Below are 17,175 nucleotides of genomic sequence, written 5' to 3'. Positions count from 1 at the left end.
GGCCCCACATGGAGCTGGAACCCCCGGCTGTGCCCCTGCACCTCCTAATTCATCCCTGAGCTCGTTGGGAGCTGCTCAGACTCTGATAACATTTGATGGGGGCAGCAGGACCTGGAGCAGACCTGGAGCCACCAACCCCCCCAGTCCCACCCCAAAAGCAGCCCCGAGGCCCCACACGGAGCTGGAAGCCCCGGCTGTGCCCCTGCCCCTCCCCGGGACCCGGCTTTGGCAGGAAGGGCTCACAATGGGCTTTGTGCTCTCGGTCATTACTCAAAGAGCCGCTCGGGGCAGCTCTTGGCTCCAACCCCCGCGTGTGTCGGGGCCTCCCTGCCCCGAAACCAAACAAAGCCGGGGATGAATCACCGGCTTTATCAGCGGCTCGGGGAGCTCAGGTTACCCCAGAGCAGCCTCAGGTCCCGGGGGGAGCCGCTCAGTGCCCGGCCCGGCCCCAGCCCTCTGATAGGGAGATAAAAACCCCCGGGCAGAGCAAACAGAGCGCCCAGAAATTCCCGTGTGTGCCCAAACAGGGTGTTCCCCGCTGGAAAAGGGGAGTGGGCGCCGAGCCCAGGAGGAGGAGGAAGGTGTGGGGCCACCCCAGCCCTGCCCTCGGGCTCTGCATCCCCCCCTTCTCCATCCTGGGGTTGATTCCTGCTCCTCCTCACCCCACCTTCCCACCTTCCCGTCGGGATCACATCCCTCACAACATCCCTCACAACACCCCTCCTGCCCCGGTGGGACTGGAATCCTTCGGGATGAGCGGGACAAACACCCCCAAAATGCTTCACCAGGTTACTGGGACAGTCACCCCAAAATGCTTCACCAGGTCACTGGGACAGACCCCCCAAAATGCTTCACCAGGTCACTGGGACAGCCACCCCAAAATGCTTCACCAGGTCACTGGGACAGCCACCCCAAAATGCTTCACCAAGTTACTGGGACAGACCCCCCAAAATGCTTCACCAGGTCACTGGGACAGCCCCCCCAAAATGCTTCACCAGGTCATTGGGACAGTCACCCCAAAATGCTTCACCAGGTCACTGGGACAGTCACCCCAAAATGCTTCACCAGGTTACTGTGACAGCCCCCCCAAAATGCTTCACCAAGTTACTGGGACAGACCCCCCAAAATGCTTCACCAGGTCATTGGGACAGTCACCCCAAAATGCTTCACCAGGTTACTGTGACAGCCCCCCCAAAATGTTTCACCAGGTCACTGAATCCTTAGGGTTGAAAAGGAGCTCCAGGGTCCCCAAGTGCAGGGGTTGTGTCACACCCACAGCCCTGGAACACCCCTGGAATCATGGAATGCCTGGAGCTGGAAGGGACCCACAGGGGCCATCAGCTCCATGGCCCTGCACAAGGGCTGAAAATCCCACTGATCCCCAAATCCAACTCCTGAGGGCGTTTTCCAAGCCTGAAAATCCCACTGATCCCCAAATCCAACTCCTGAGGGGGTTGGCCAAGCTTGAAAATCCCACTGATCCCCAAATCCAACTCCTGAGGGCGTTTTCCAAGCCTGAAAATCCCACTGATCCCCAAATCCAACTCCTGAGGGTGTTGTCCAAGCCCTCCTGGAGCTCTGGGGCCGTGACCAAACCCTAGAGAGCCCGTTCAGAGACCGACCCCCCCCGTGGGGGAAGAACCTTTCCCAAAATCCATCCCAAACCCTGGGGAGCCCATTAAGAGCCCCACCCACCTCTGGGAAAAGAACCTTCTCCAAAATCCATCCCAAATCCCGGGGAGCCCATTCAGAGCCTGACCCCCCTCTGGGGGAAGAATCTTTCCCAAAATCCATCCCAAACCCTGGGGATCCCGTTCAGAGCCTGACCCCCCTCTGGGGGAAGAACCTTCCCCAAAATCCATCCCAAATCCCAGGGAGCCTGTTCAGAGCCTGACCCCCCTCTGGGGGAAGAACCTTCCCCAAAATCCATCCCAAATCCCAGGGAGCCTGTTCAGAGCCTGACCCCCCTCTGGGGGAAGAACCTTTTCCCAAAATCCATCCCAAACCCCCCCGGCACATCTCCGGCCGTTCCCTGGCTCCTGTCAGGGGTCACCAGAGGGATCAGGACCTGCAGCTCCTCACCTGGGCCTTGGCACTCTCGATCTCCCCCTGGAGCCTCTGGATCACCCGGTTGATCTCCGTGATCTCGTTCTTGGTGTTCCTCAGGTCGTCCCCGTGTTTCCCGGCCGTCACCTGGAGCTGCTCGTACTGGGAGGGGAACAGAGACCAGGATGGGGTTAATTAGCAGTCAGGATGGGGTTAATTAGTGGGATAAAACCTCTCGCCCTCATGGCACACGGGATACAGGGACTGGGAGAGATGTGGATCCTGGAATCAGGGAATGGTTTGGGTTGGGAAGGGACATTAAATCCCATCCCATTCCACACCCTGCCCTGGGCAGGGACACCTCCCACCATCCCAGGGGGATCCAACCCGGCCTTGGACACTTCCAGGGATCCAGGGGCATCCTCTGGGAAATCCACTCCAGGGCCTCCCCACCCTTCCCAGCCTGGAATTCCTTCCCAAGTCCTACAATGTTCTCCCGAGGCACCTCGGGAAGCCCGGGACATTCTCCCACTTGGCACAGCCAGGCTGACCCATGGCTGGGCAACGCTGGGAACTGGGAACTCAATCCTGCCTGGAAGGGACTTTGGGGTCTTTTCTGGGGGCTGGTGAAGCTCCTCCCCTGCACTGAGGGGCTGGGGAGGCCTTGGAATGTGGGAAGGAGGCATCCTCAGCATGGAATCCTGGAATGGGTTGGGTTGGAGGGACCTTAAAACTCATCCAGTGCCACCTTTCCATGGGCAGGGACAACTCCCACCATCCCAGGGGGATCCAACCCGGCCTGGGACACTTCCAGGGATCCAAGGTCATCCTCTGAGAAATCCATCCCAGGGCCTCCCCACCCTCCCAGCCAGGAATTCCTTCCCAAAATCCCATCTCTCCCTGCCCTCTGGCAGTGGGAAGCCATTCCCTGTGTCTGTCCCTCCAGCCCTTGTCCCCAGTCCCTCTCCAGCTCTCCTGGAGCCCCTTCAGGCCCTGGAAGGGGCTCTCAGGTCTCCCTGGATCCTTCCCTTCTCCAGGGGAACATTCCCAGCTCTCCCAACCTGGCTCCAGAATCAAGGAATCCTGGAATGGGTTGGTTGGGAAGGGGCATTAAAGGTCATCCCATCCCACCTTTCCATGGGCAGGGACACCTGCCACCATCCCAGGGGGATCCAGCCCGGCCTTGGACACTCCCAGGGATCCAGGGGCAGCCACAGCTTCTCTGGGAATTCCATCCCAGCCCTCACTGCCCTCGCAGTCAAGGATTCCTCCCCAATATCCCCCCTAAATCCCCCCTTTCCCAGTGGGAAGCCATTCCCTGTGTCTGTCCCTCCAGCCCTTGTCCCCAGTCCCTCTCCAGCTCTCCTGGAGCCCTTCAGGCCCTGGAAGGGGCTCCAAGGTGTCCCTGGATCCTTCCCTTCCCCACCTTGCTCTGGTACCAGGCCTCGGCCTCGGCGCGGCTGCGGTTGGCGATGTCCTCGTACTGCGCCTTCACCTCGGCGATGATGCTGTCCAGGTCCAGGCTCCGGCTGTTGTCCATGGAAAGCACCACCGAGGTGTCGGAGATCTGGGCCTGCAGCTCGTTGATCTCCTGCAGGGAAAAACGAACATTCCACCCCCCCCTGTGATCCCTGAGTTCGGAAGGGCCTCTCCTTTGGGAAGCGGGTGGGAGGGAAAGGGGGGCAGAGTGGGAGGATTCCAGCCAAGGCATCAACAGCCGGGAGGATTCCATCCAAATTGTCAATAGTCAGAATTCCATCCAAATTATCAATAGTCAGAATTCCATCCAAATTATCAATAGTCAGAATTCCATCCAAATTATCAATAGTCAGAATTCCATCCAAACTATCAATAGTCAGGAGAATTCCATCCAAATTGTTAATAATCAGAATTCCATCTAAATCGTCCATAATCAGGAGAATTCCATCCAAATTATCAATAGTCAGAATTCCATCCAAATCATCAATAGTCAGAATTCCATCCAAATCATCAATAGTCAGGAGAATTCCATCCAAATTGTTAATAATCAGAATTCCATCTAAATCGTCCATAATCAGGAGAATTCCATCCAAATTATCAATAGTCAGAATTCCATCCAAATTATCAATAGTCAGGAGAATTCCATTCAAATTGTTAATAATCAGAATTCCATCCAAATTATCAATAATCAGAATTCCATCCAAATCATCAATAGTCAGAATTCCATCCAAATTATCAATAGTCAGAATTCCATCCAAATCATCAATAGTCAGGAGAATTCCATCCAAGTCATCAATAATAAGAATTCCATCCAAATCATCAATAATCAGGAGAATTCCATCCAAATTGTTAATAATCAGAATTCCATCCAAATTATCAACAATCAGAATTCCATCCAAATTATCAATAATCAGGAGAATTCCATCCAAGTTATCAATAATTGGAATTCCATCCAAATTGTCAGTAACTGGAATTCCATCCAAATCATCCATAATCAGGAGAATTCCATCCAAATTATCAACAATCAGAATTCCATCCAAATTATCAATAATCAGGAGAATTCCATCCAAATTACCAATAATCAAAATTCCATCCAAATCATCAACAATCAGAATTCCATCCAAATTATCAATAGTCAGAATTCCATCCAAATCATCAATAATCAGAATTCCTTCCAAGCCATCAATAATCAGGAGAATTCCATCCAAATTGTCAATAATCAGGAGAATTCCATCCAAATTATCAACAATCAGAATTCCATCCAAGTCGTCAATAATCAGGAGAATTCCACCCAAATCGTCACTAATTAGTAGAACTCCATGCAAATCGTCACTAATGAGGAGGGAGCCGACCCTGGGAAGCCCAGAGGAACAGAACCCAGCGGGAATGGAGCTCCCGATCCCCCATTCCCGACATTCCCGGCTGGTCCCAGGCCCGGGAGCACCAACCCAGGGCCAAATTCCAGCCCCTCTCCCGAGGAGGGTCCGGCTCAAACAACCCCTGATCCCGGGGGAGCTGCAGGAGCCTGGGACCGGCAGCTTCCCGTTTTTCCAGACCCCAAACTCCCCCCGCCCTACAGCGCTCCCCCTTCCCGTGTTCCCATCCCGACCAATCCCGCCTGTCCCGGGATTGTTTGCAGCGAATCCCCCTCCCACCCCGGCCGGGGGAAATCCCTGGCACAGCCCAGGGCGATTCCAAGGAATCCCTTCATTCCAGGCTCTCGGGAAGGGGCGAGCCCCGTCTCCGTGGCCATTCCCACCCCTGGGAACAGCACACGGATATTCCCAGCCCCCTTTCCCACCCCTGGGAACAGCACACAGATATTCCCAGCCCCCTTTCCCACCCCTGGGAACAGCACATGGATATTCCCAGCCCCCTTTCCCACCCCTGAGAACAGCACACGGATATTCCCAGCCCCCTTTCCCACCCCTGGGAACAGCACACGGATATTCCCAGCCCCCATTCCCACCCCTGGGAACAGCACACGGATATTCCCAGCCCCCATTCCCTGCCCTCCTTTCCTCACCGCCTCTTGGAAAGCCCTCAGGAAGTTGATCTCGTCCGTCAGCGCGTCCACCTTGGCCTCCAGCTCCACCTTGTTCATGTAGGCAGCGTCCACATCCTAAAAAAACAGGGATAATCCAGGGAACTGGGAAGCTTTGCCGTCGGAGTCCAGCCAGGCTTTGGGGGCTCCCAAACGAGGCTTCCCGAGGCTCCCCAGGGACACGCCGGGGCCTGAACCCGATCCCTCGGGATCTGATTCTGCCGGTGGGGAGGATCCTGAGCATCCCCAGGGACTAAACCCGATCCCTTGGGATCTAATTCTACCAGTGGGGAGGGTCCTGAGCATCCCCAGGGACTAAACCCGATCCCTTGGGATCTAATTCTACCAGTGGGGAGGATCCTGAGCATCCCCAGGGACTAAACCCGATCCCTCGGGATCTGATTCTGCCGGTGGGGAGGATCCTGAGCATCCTGAGGATCCCCAGCGACACACTGGAGCCTGAACCCGATCCCTTGGGATCTGATTCTGCCGGTGGGGAGGATCCTGAGCATCCCGAGGATCCCCTGGATCCCTGTTTGCTGGACAGGGAGACCTTGGGAAAGGTCCCAAAGGAAGCTCCAGGTAAAGGAATCCCCCTGGGATGTGGATCCGCTTCCCTGCGCCCGGGGGGACCTCGGGGGCTGCTGGGAGCTGCCTTTGGAATTCTGAGGATGGAACCTTTGGAATTCTGAGGATGGAACCTCAGGGGCTCGGGCAGAGCTGGAGGAAAGTGGGAGTAGGGACAGAAGGAAACACGGAGTAGGGACAGAGGGAAACACGGAGTAGGGACAAGGAATAAACATGGAGTAGGGACAAGGAATAAACATGGAGTAGGGACAAGGAATAAACACGGAATAGGGACAAGGAGTAAACACGGAGTAGAGACAAGGAATAAACATGGAGTAGGGACAAGGAATAAACACGGAGTAGGGACAAGGAATAAACATGGAGTAGGGACAAGGAGTAAACACGGAGTAGAGACAAGGAATAAACACGGAGTAGGGACAAGGAATAAACATGGAGTAGGGACAAGGAGTAAACACGGAGTAGGGACAAGGAATAAACACGGAGTAGGGACAAGGAGTAAACACGGAGTAGGGACAAGGAGTAAACACGGAGTAGGGACAGGGAGGGCAGAAGGGCTGCAATCCCAGGAATGGTTCCCTGTCCCTGGAAGTGTCCCAGGCCAATTGGAGCCCCTGGGATAGCGGGAGGTGTCCCTGCCCATGGCGGGGGGTGGCACTGGATGGGATTTAAGGTCCCTTCCCACCCAAAGCATCCCGGGATCCCACGGTTCCCAGGATCCCACGATTCCCAGGATCCCACCTTCTTGAGCACCACGAACTCGTTCTCAGCCGCCGCGCGCTTGTTGATCTCGTCCTCGTACCTGCCAAAAAAAAAAGGGGGATTTCTGTGAAGTTGGAGCCTGGATGAAAGGGAAAGTGTCCCCATGAAGGGCTATCCCAGTTCTCTTCCCTCTCCCCCCGTTTTTGGGCCTCCCGAGGCTGGAGGTGCCAGCTCCGGCCCTGAGCTCCTGTTGGGATGAGCTGATGCCTCAAAGCTGGAGAGCATTCCCCACCCTGCTTTCCCACATTCTTTAAAACCCCCTGTGCTGCAGGAGATTCCTGCTCCTGCTCCTCCCTCCTGGAGGGCTGCAGTGTCCCAAAGTGTCCCAAAGTGTCCCCAAGTGTCCCCAGATCCCACAAACTCCTCTGTGCCCATCCGAGCCTTCCCGACGCTGCTTCCACTCTGCACTTCCCCCTTCCAGGCTTTTGGGAATATCCTGCAGGAGCTGAGCAGGCGCCACCGGCCCGGGGAGAGCTGAGGGTGGGTGTTGATCGTCCTCCCTGTGCTCCAGAGCCCCCCCAGACTGAGATCCCGGGACATCCCTGCTTTGGGGGAGCACCTGAAGGTCTGCAGGGATTCCCCTAAAGATCTCCAGGTGTTCACCTGAAAAACTCCAGGTGTTCTCCTAAAGATCTCCAGGTGTTCCCCTAAAGAACTCCAGGTGTTCCCCTAAAGAACTCCAGGTGTTCTCCTAAAGAACTCCAGGTGTTCTCCTAAAGAACTCCAGGTGTTCCCCTAAAGAACTCCAGGTGTTCACCTGAAAAACTCCAGGTGTTCACCTAAAAAATTCCAGGTGTTCACCTAAAAAATTCCAGATGTTCTCCTAAAAAATTCCAGATGTTCACCTGAAAAACTCCAGGTGTTCCCCTAAAGATCTCCAGGTGTTCCCCTAAAGAACTCCAGGTGTTCTCCTAAAAAATTCCAGGTGTTCACCTAAAGATCTCCAGGTGTTGACCTAAAAAACTCCAGGGGTTCTCCTAAAGAACTCCAGATGTTCTCCTAAAGACCTCCAGGTGTTCCCTTAAAGATCTCCAGGTGTTCACCTGCAGATTTTGGGATGTTCCCCTAGAGATCTCCAGGTGTTCCCCTAAAAACTCCAGCTGTTCACCTAAAGGTCTCCGGGTGTTTCCGTACAGATTTTGGGATGTTCACCGAAAGAATTCCAGGTGTTTCCCTAAAGAACTCTGGCTGTTCCCCTATAGATTTTGGGATGCTCACCTAAAGATCCCCAGGTGTTCCCCTAAAAGCCTCCAGCTGTTCACCTAAAGCACTCTGGGTGTTCCCCTACAGATTTTGGGATGTTCCCCTACAGCTCTCCGGGCGTTCCCCTGAAGATCCCCAGCAGACAAACCCCCCTCTCTGCTGCTTTTCCTGGAGAATCCCGGATTTGCAGCCCTGGATCAGCTGCCCCTGCACCCCCCCAGCCCAACCAGCTGCTCCCGGGATCCTGAAAGTCACCCCGGGAGCGGAGCGGGAACCACCTGCCCCGCTTGTTTGGGAATTGCTGTTGCCGGAGCAACGCCCTTTGTTGACACAATCCCTGGAATTTGCCTTCCAAAGGAGCTCCCTCGCCCTCCCGGCCCCTCCCCTTCCCCCCGGGATCCGTGGACATTGTCCCTCCGGAGGTCACTGAACCGCAGGCAGGGAATTGCAGGGAATAAACGCCGGGAATTGCCGGGATTGCGGCACCCGCGGACACGAGGGATGAGCAGAGAGAGGGAAAAACACAGAATTCCTCCTTTCCTGGGGGAAGCTCCACCAAGATGGGCAATAAATCGTGGGATCATGGAATGGGTTGGGTTGGAGGGACCTTAAACCCCATCCCATCCCACCTTTCCATGGGCAGGGACACCTCCCACCATCCCAGGGGGATCCAACCTGGCCTTGGACACTCCCAGGGATCCAGGGGCAGCCACAGCTTCTCTGGGAATTCCATCCCAGGGCCTCCCCACCCTCCCAGACAGGAATTCCTTCCCAATATCCCCCCTAAATCCCCCTTTCCCAGTGGAAGCCATTCCCTGTGTCTGTCCCTCTAGCCCTTGTCCCCAGTCCCTCTCCAGCTCTCCTGGAGCCCCTTCAGGCCCTGGAAGGGGCTCCGAGCTCTCCCTGGATCCTTCCCTTCTCCAGGGGAACATTCCCAGCTCTCCCAACCTGGCTCCAGAATCAAGGAATCCTGGAATGGGTTCGGAAGGGGCATTAAATCCCATCCCATCCCACCTTTCCATGGGCAGGGACACCTCCCACCATCCCAGGGGGATCCAACCCGGCCTTGGACACTCCCAGGGATCCAGGGGCAGCCACAGCTCCTCTGGGAATTCCATTCCAGGGCCTCCCCACCCTCCCAGCCAGGAATTCCTTCCTAAACCATTCCATATTGTCCCGAGGTACCTCGGGAAGCCCCTGGACTCTCTCCCACCTTGGCACTGACCCCCGTGGGCAGTGAGACCCCAACAGGGTCTGGAATTGCTGGATGAGGGGCTGGATCTCATCCCCTGGAGCCTCCTGTGCAGAAATCTCCTCCTCTCCCCCCCGAATTAACTGGGAATTCCTGTGGGAACCAGACCCACGGAAAAGGGGGAACGGGAACCTCCGGGGCAGGTTGTGGTTTGGGTTTCCTGTTCATAAATGGGATTCTCCCCACGGAAAGGGGGAGAAGCAGATCCTGCATTCCAGGTGCTGCATCCCTGCTCCCTCTGCTCCCAGTTCCCGCTTCCCTTCTCCAGAGGGTTTGACTTCTCATGGATATAATAAATGTGCACATGGATACACTGGAAATGTGCCCCTGGAATCCACGGGAAATGGGGCTGAAATCTGGGATTGAACTCCCCTGGGAACCAACCAGGTCTGGCTGTGGATGAGCAGGAGCAGGGAGAGAAACCCCATTCCCAAGCATTCCCAGGAATCTCCAGGTATTGACTTTCCCTAAACACACAGAAGGAATTTCCGCTTCCCTTCTCCAGAGGGTTTGGCTTTACATGGATATGATAAATGTGCACATGGATACACTGGAAATGTGCCCCTGGAATCCACGGGAAACGGGGCTGAAATCTGGGATTGAACTCCCCTGGGAACCAACCAGGTCTGGCTGTGGATGAGCAGGAGCAGGGCCGGGACAAACCCCATTCCCGAGCGGTTCTTTGGGAATCTCCGGGTATTGACTTTCCCCGGCCACGCCCTGGGGATTATCCGGGTTGTTTGTTGTCGGTTCCTGCCCCATCCAGTTCTCCCGGTGCCTCCCATTCTTCCCTTCCCTCCCGTTCCAGGCCTGGCCGGGCTGGGCCGGGCTGGGACAAAGGGCCTTTTATTCCCGGGCTCCTCCCAGAAAAGTGGCTGAAAAAGGGCAGGGCAGCTGCTCCATTCCCTGCCCCTGGAATGGCTGGGATCACCTGCCATCCTGCTCCATTCCCTGCCTCTGGAATGGTTGGGATCACCTTCCATCCTGCTCCATTCCCTGCCTCTGGAATGGCTGGGATCACCTGGAATGGTTGGGATCTCCTGCCATCCTGCTCCATTCCCTGCCCCTGGAATGGTTGGGATCACCTGCCATCCTGCTCCATTCCCTGCCCCTGGAATGGTTGGGATCACCTGCCATCCTGCTCCATTCCCTGCCCCTGGAACTGGGGAGGGTCACCTTCCATCCCGCTCCATCCCTGCCCCTGGAATGGCTGGGATCACCTGGAATGAGCCAGGACCACCTTCCATCCCGCTCCATCCCTGCCCCTGGAATGGCTGGGATCACCTGCCACCCTGCTCCATTCCTGGGATCACCTCCCAGCCTGTGGAACCCACAGGGCTCCTCCAGCTCCAAAGTTTCCCTTCCAACCCCAAGGAGGCCCCAAAAGCAAAGCCAAGAGTTTGGAGACCCTCGACCACACGGGAACAAGGAGCAGGAAGAACCCCGGCAGCTTCCCTGCCCTGAACACCGAATTCCTGGCTAATTCCTGGCTGGAAAACACCTCCCTCCCTGGCAGGGAGGCCGGGGAACTGCTCCATTCCCTGCCCATGGAACAACCAGGGATCCCCAAGGAGGCCCCAAAAGCAAAGCCAAGAGTTTGGAGACCCTCGACCACACGGGAACAAGGAGCAGGAAGAACCCCGGCAGCTTCCCTGCCCTGAACACCGAATTCCTGGCTAATTCCTGGCTGGAAAACACCTCCCTCCCTGGCAGGGAGGCCGGGGAACTGCTCCATTCCCTGCCCATGGAACAACCAGGGATCACCTCCCAGCCTGCTCCATTCCCTGCCCACGGAATGAACTGGGATCACCTCCCAGCCTGCTCCATTCCCTGCTTCTGGAATGAACTGGGATCACCTCCCAACCTGCTCCATTCCCTGCCCACGGAATGAACTGGGATCACCTCCCAGCCTGCTCCATTCCCTGCCTCTGGAATGGCTGGGATCACCTCCCAGCCTGCTCCATTCCCTGCCTCTGGAATGGGCCAGGATCATCAGCCAGCCTGTGGAACCAACGAGGCTCCTGCAGCCCCAAAGTGCCACTTCCAACCCCAAGGAGGCCCCAAAAGCAAAGCCAAGAATTTGGAGACCCTTGCCCATGTGGGAACCACCTCCCAGCCTGCTCCATTCCCGGGAATCACCTCCCAGCCTGCTCCATTCCCGGGAATCACCTCCCAGCCTGCTCCATTCCCGGGAATCACCTCCCAGCCTGCTCCATTCCCTGCCCACGGAATGAACTGGGATCACCTCCCAGGCTGCTCCATTCCCTGCCTCTGGAACGGGCCAGGATCACCTGCCAGCCTGGGGCTCCTGCAGCTCCAAATGCCACTTCCAACCCCAAGGAGGCCCCAAATGCCACTTCCAGCCCCGAGGAGACCCCAAAAGCAAAGCCAAGAGTTTGGAGACCCTCACCCATATGGGAACAAGGAGCGGGAAGAACCCCGGCAGCTTCCCTGCCCTGACCACCGAATTCCCGGTTGGAAAACACCTCCCTCCCTGGCAGGGAAGCCGGGCAACTGCTCCATTCCCTGCCCCTGGAATGAATTGGGATCACCTCCCAGCCTGCTCCATTCCCTGCCTCTGGAATGAACTGGGATCACCTCCCAGCCTGCTCCATTCCTGGGAATCACCTCCCAGGCTGCTCCATTCCCTGCCCATGGAATGAACTGGGATCACCTCCCAGCCTGCTCCGTTCCCTGCCCCTGGAACAACCAGGGACCACCTGCCAACCTGTGCAACCCACAGGGCTCCTCCAGCTCCAAATGCTGCTTCCAGCCCCGAGGAGACCCCAGAGTTTCCCTCCCAACCCCAAGGAGGCCCCAAAGCAAAGCCAAGAGTTTGGAGACCCTCGCCCACACGGGAACAAGGAGCGGGATCACCCCGGCAGCTTCCCTGCCCTGAACTCCTCACTCCCGGCTGGAAAAGCCCTCCCTGGCAGCTGGGCTGGGGGGGTGGGACACGTTACTTGTTCTTGAAGTCCTCCACCAGGTCCTGCATGTTCTTGAGCTCCCCCTCGAGCCGCCCCTTGTCCCCCAGCAGCCCGTCCAGCTGCCGCCGCAGGTTGCTGATGTAGGTCTCGAACATGGGCCCGATGTTGCTCCGGGTGGTTTTCTGGTCCTGCAGGAGGGTCCACTTGGTCTCCAGCATCTTGTTCTGCTGCTCCAGGAACCGCACCTGGAAAGGGAACCCGGCATCAGTCGGGGAAAGGGGGGGGAAAGGGGGGATGAGCCACGAAATTTGGGAGGGCTGGGATGGGGCGGGGGGTGACCCAGGGGTGTGAGTGACCCAAGGGTGTGGGTGTCCCGAGGGTTTGGGTGTCCTGAGGGTTTGGGTGTCCCAAGGGTGTGGGTGTCCCAAGGGTGTAGGTGTCCCAAGGGTTTGGGTGTCCCAAAGGTGTGGGTGGCTGGTGGGGAGCACCAGAGGGGGTGTCCCAAGGGTGTGGGTGTCCCAAAGGTTTGGGTGGCTGGTGGGAAGCACCAAAGGAGGTGTCCCGAGGGTTTGGTGTCCCAAGGATTTGGGTGTCCCAAGGGTTCTGGTGACTGGTGGAAAGCACCCAAGGGGGTGTCCCAAGGGTTTGGGTGTCCCGAGGATTTGGGTGTCCCAAGGATTTGGGTGTCCCAAGGGCATGGGTGGCTGGTGGGAAGCACCAAAGAATGTGTCCCAAGTGTTTGGGTGGCTGGTGGGGAGCACCCAAAGGGGTGTCCTGAGGGTGTGGGTGTCCCAAGGGTTTGGGTGTCCCAAGGGTGTGGGTGTCCCAAGGGTTTGGGTGTCCCAAGGGTGTGGGTGTCCCAAGGGTGTGGGTGTCCCAAGGGTTTGGGTGTCCCAAGGGTGTGGGTGTCCCAAGGGTATGGGTGTCCCAAGGGTGTGGGTGTCCCAAAGGTGTGGGTGCCTGGTGGGGAGCACCAAAGGAGGTGTCCCAAGGGTTTAGGTGTCCCAAGGGTTTGGGTGTCCCAAGGGTGTGGGTGGCTGGTGGGAAGCACCAGAGGGGGGTTGGAAGGCCCAGAGCTGCTCTGGGCCCAGGTTTGTGGCTCTGGGGCTTTCAAGGGATTAAAGATAAGCAGCTTCTGCTCCCTTTTCCAGACTCTGCCGGGCTGACACTCCACAGAAACCACCACCAGACCTCAGGCTCGGACAGTTCCTGCAAGTCCAGGGCGGGATTCCGGACATTTCGGGGATGCCAGAGCCGGGTTTACACAAGAGCAGGCGGTGCAAGGCGGGGAGGGGGTGCAGGGCAGCTCGGGGAGGGGGTAAAGGACAGCTCAGGGAGGGGGTGCAGGGCAGCTCGGGGAGGGGGTAAAGGACAGCTCAGGGAGGGGGTGCAGGGCAGCTCGGGGAGGAGTAGGGCAGCACAGGCACACCCAGCAGGCTCTGCTTTACCGGTCTCTGCTTTACCAGTCTCTGCTTTACCCAGCTCTGCCTTACCCATCTCTGCTTTACCCAGCTCTGCTTTACCCAGCTCTGCTTTACCAGTCTCTGCTTTACCAGTCTCTGCTTTACCCATCTCTGCTTTACCCAGCTCTGCTTTACCAGTCTCTGCTTTACCCATCTCTGCTTTACCCAGCTCTGCTTTACCAGTCTCTGCTTTACCCAGCTCTGCTTTACCCAGCTCTGCCTTACCCATCTCTGCTTTACCCAGCTCTGCCTTACCCATCTCTGCTTTACCCAGCTCTGCTTTACCAGTCTCTGCTTTACCAGTCTCTGCTTTACCAGTCTCTGCTTTACCCATCTCTGCTTTACCAGTCTCTGCTTTACCCGTCTCTGCTTTACCCAGCTCTGCTTTACCAGTCCCTGCTTTACCCAGCTCTGCTTTACCAGTCTCTGCTTTACCCAGCTCTGCTTTACCAGTCTCTGCTTTACCAGTCCCTGCTTTACCCAGCTCTGCCCTGCTGGAACAACCTTCCCCTCCCCGAATTCGGGGCTGGGCTGGGGAGGGAGCAGATTTTTAAACCCTTCCCCAGGGTTTGGGGAGCAGCAGGTCCAGGAAGGGGCACAACAAAGCCAAGGTGGGCAGGGCAGGGCAGGGCAGAGCAGGGCAGGGCAGGGCAGAGCCCTTTCCTGAGGCAGAGCCCTTTCCTGAGGGCAGAGCCCTTTCCTGGGGGCAGAGCCCTTTCCTGGGGGCAGAGCCCTTTTCTGGGGCAGAGCCCTTTTCTGGGGGCAGAGCCCTTTCCTGAGGGCAGAGCCCTTTCCTGAGGTAGAGCCCTTTTCTGAGAGCAGAGCCCTTTCCTGAGGCAGAGCCCTTTTCTGGGGGCAGAGCCCTTTCCTTAGAGCAGAGCCCTTTCCTTAGAGCAGAGCCCTTTCCTGAGGCAGAGCCCTTTCCTGAGGCAGAGCCCTTTCCTGAGGTAGAGCCCTTTTCTGAGGCAGAGCCCTTTCCTGAGGGCAGAGCCCTTTCCTGAGGGCAGAGCCCTTTTCTGAGGCAGAGCCCTTTTCTGAGAGCAGAGCCCTTTCCTGAGGCAGAGCCCTTTTCTGGGGCAGAGCCCTTTTCTGAGGTAGAGCCCTTTTCTGGGGCAGAGCCCTTTTCTGGGGCAGAGCCCTTTTCTGAGGCAGAGCCCTTTCCTGAGGTAGAGCCCTTTTCTGAGGTAGAGCCCTTTTCTGAGGGCAAACCAGCAGGGCTTTGAGAAACCCAGGAACGAGAGGGATTGGGGTGCAGAGGGTGAGGTCCCCCTTCCAGCTGGGGGATGGACCCCCCTGGCCCCTTCCAGTTGAGAGACACACCCCTGGTCCCTTTACCAGCTGAAGGACAGACCCCTGGTCCCTTTCCCAGCTGGGAGATAGACCTCTGGTCCCTTTTCCATAGGGGGACAGACCCCTGATCCCTTTTCCAGCTGAGGGACAGACCCCTGGTCCCTTTTCCAATTGAGGGACAGACCCCTGGTCCCTTTTCCAGTTGAGGGACACACCTCAGTTCCCTTTTCCAGCTGGGGGACACACCCCGGGTCCCTCCACCAATTTGGGGACAGACCAAATCCCACCACGCCCTTAAGAATTTATCCCACCCCATCCTTCAGGGTTGATCCCGAGCCTGTTCAGGATTTCCCAGCCGGGTTAAGCACATTTTGGGTCCCATTTGGTGCTCAGCAGCACCCCCAGAGCTCTAAAAGCAGATTTTGGGTGCTGAGCAGCTCCCCCAAAGCTCTGAGCACATTTTGGGTCCCATTTGGTGCTCAGCAGCTCCCCCAGAGCTCTAAAAGCAGAGTTTGGGTCCTCAACAGCTCCCCCAAAGCTCTGAGCACATTTTGGGTCCCCCCTGGTGCTCAGCAGCTCCCCCAGAGCTCTGAGCAGATTTTGGGTCCCCTCTCGTACAGATTTTTGGTCCCACCTGGTGTTTCAGGAGCTCCCTCAGAGCTCTGGGCAGATTTTTGGGTGCTCGGCAGCTCCCCCAGAGCTCTGGGCAGATTTTGGGTCCCTCTTGGTGCTCGGCAGCTCCCCCAGAGCTCTGGGCAGATTTTGGGTCCCACCTGCGCCCCCCAGAGCTCCACCACCACCCCCCCAGCCCTCACCTTGTCGATGAAGGAGGCGAACTTGTTGTTGAGGGTCTTGATCTGCTCCTTCTCCTCCTTGCGCACCCTCTGGATGTTGGGGTCGATCTCCAGGTTCAGGGGGGTCAGCAGGCTCTGGTTCACCGTCACCTCCTGGATGCCGCCGGGGCTCAGGGCCCCCAGTCCCGCGCTCCCGAGGCCGAATCCCGAGCGGACGCTGTAGGAGCCGCTCCCCGCCGTGGAGACCCTCCTGGCCGAGCCCAGGCTGTAGAGGCTGGAGCTGCCGAAGCCGCCGGCGCGGCCGAGCCCGGGGCCGCCGAGCCCGCGGGTGGAGGACACGGAGCTCACCCGGACTTGGGTGACGGCCGGGCCGGCGGCCGAGCGGGAGCTGAAGCTGACGGAGCGGTTCATGGCTGCTCCAGAGGGTATTCCCGAATCCCGCACCTTTGCCAAAGCTCGGGGCGAAGCGGCGCAGGGCAGTGAGGGCGGTGTCCCTCCCGCCGCCCCTTTTATCGGCCGGGCGAGCTGGGCTTGGCCCCGGGGCGACAGCGGGATCGTTTTACTGCCCGCCGAGCTGGGTGTGCCTGGCTGCCTGCCCACCCCTCCGAGCAGGGAAGGGCCGCGGGGAAGGGACAGGGACACACCTGGCGCCGTGTCCCCGCTCGGGGCCTCACCTGGGCACAGCTGGGACGTGGGTGGCACAGATGGGACGTGGATGGCACAGATGGGACGTGATCCCTGAGCTCCCCTGGGCTTCTCTGGCCCCTCCAGGCTCCTCTGGGCCTCTCTGAACCCCTCTGAGCTCCTCTGAGCCCCTCTGAACTTCTCTGGCCCCTCCAGGCTCCTCTGGGCTTCTCTGAACCCCTCTGAGCTCCTCTGAGCCCTTCTGAACTACTCTGAGCTCCTCTGAGCCCCTCTGGGCTTCTCTGGCTCCTCCAGGCCCCTCTGAGCTCCTCTGAGCCCCTCTGAACTTCTCTGAACTCCTCTGAGCTCCTCTGGGCTTCTCTGAGCCATTCTGAGCCCCTCTGAGCTCCTCTGGGCTTCTCTGAGCCCCTCTGAGCTCCTCTGAACCCCTCTGAGCTCCTCTGAGCTCCTCTGAACCCCTCTGAGCTCCTCTGAGCTCCTCTGAACCCCTCTGAGCTCCTCTGAGCTCCTCGGAACCCCTCTGAGCCCCTCTGAGCCTCTCTGAACCCCTCTGAGCTCCTCTGAGCTCCTCTGAACCCCTCTGGGCTCCTCTGGGCTCCTCTGAACCCCTCTGAGCCCCTCTGGGCTCCTCTGAACCCCTCTGAGCTCCTCTGAGCTCCTCTGAACCCCTCTGGGCTCCTCTGGG

General features: G+C 57.9%; 1 protein-coding gene across 1 annotated transcript; it reads right to left on the bottom strand.

Moving 5' to 3' along the window:
* Positions 1 to 2,082: 2,082 nt before the first annotated feature.
* LOC113983388 (keratin, type II cytoskeletal cochleal-like) lies at positions 2,083 to 16,259 on the bottom strand (the record flags this gene model as incomplete). The annotated part of the gene is made up of 6 exons (XM_039389031.1): positions 15,867 to 16,259; positions 12,335 to 12,543; positions 6,896 to 6,956; positions 5,552 to 5,647; positions 3,473 to 3,637; positions 2,083 to 2,208 (listed from the first exon to the last, which is right to left on the bottom strand). Coding segments are annotated over exons 1-6 (1,047 nt in total), but the record flags the coding sequence as incomplete, so codon positions are not given.
* Between the last annotated feature and the right edge of the window lie 916 nt (positions 16,260 to 17,175).

Source organism: Pipra filicauda, unplaced genomic scaffold (assembly GCF_003945595.2).
Source record: "Pipra filicauda isolate LSUMZ 115617 unplaced genomic scaffold, ASM394559v2 scaffold1243_size21113_pilon, whole genome shotgun sequence".
NCBI lineage: Eukaryota > Metazoa > Chordata > Aves > Passeriformes > Pipridae > Pipra > Pipra filicauda.
The sequence above is the reverse complement of the archived record's forward strand: the minus strand, read 5'-3'. Positions and strand labels throughout refer to the sequence as shown.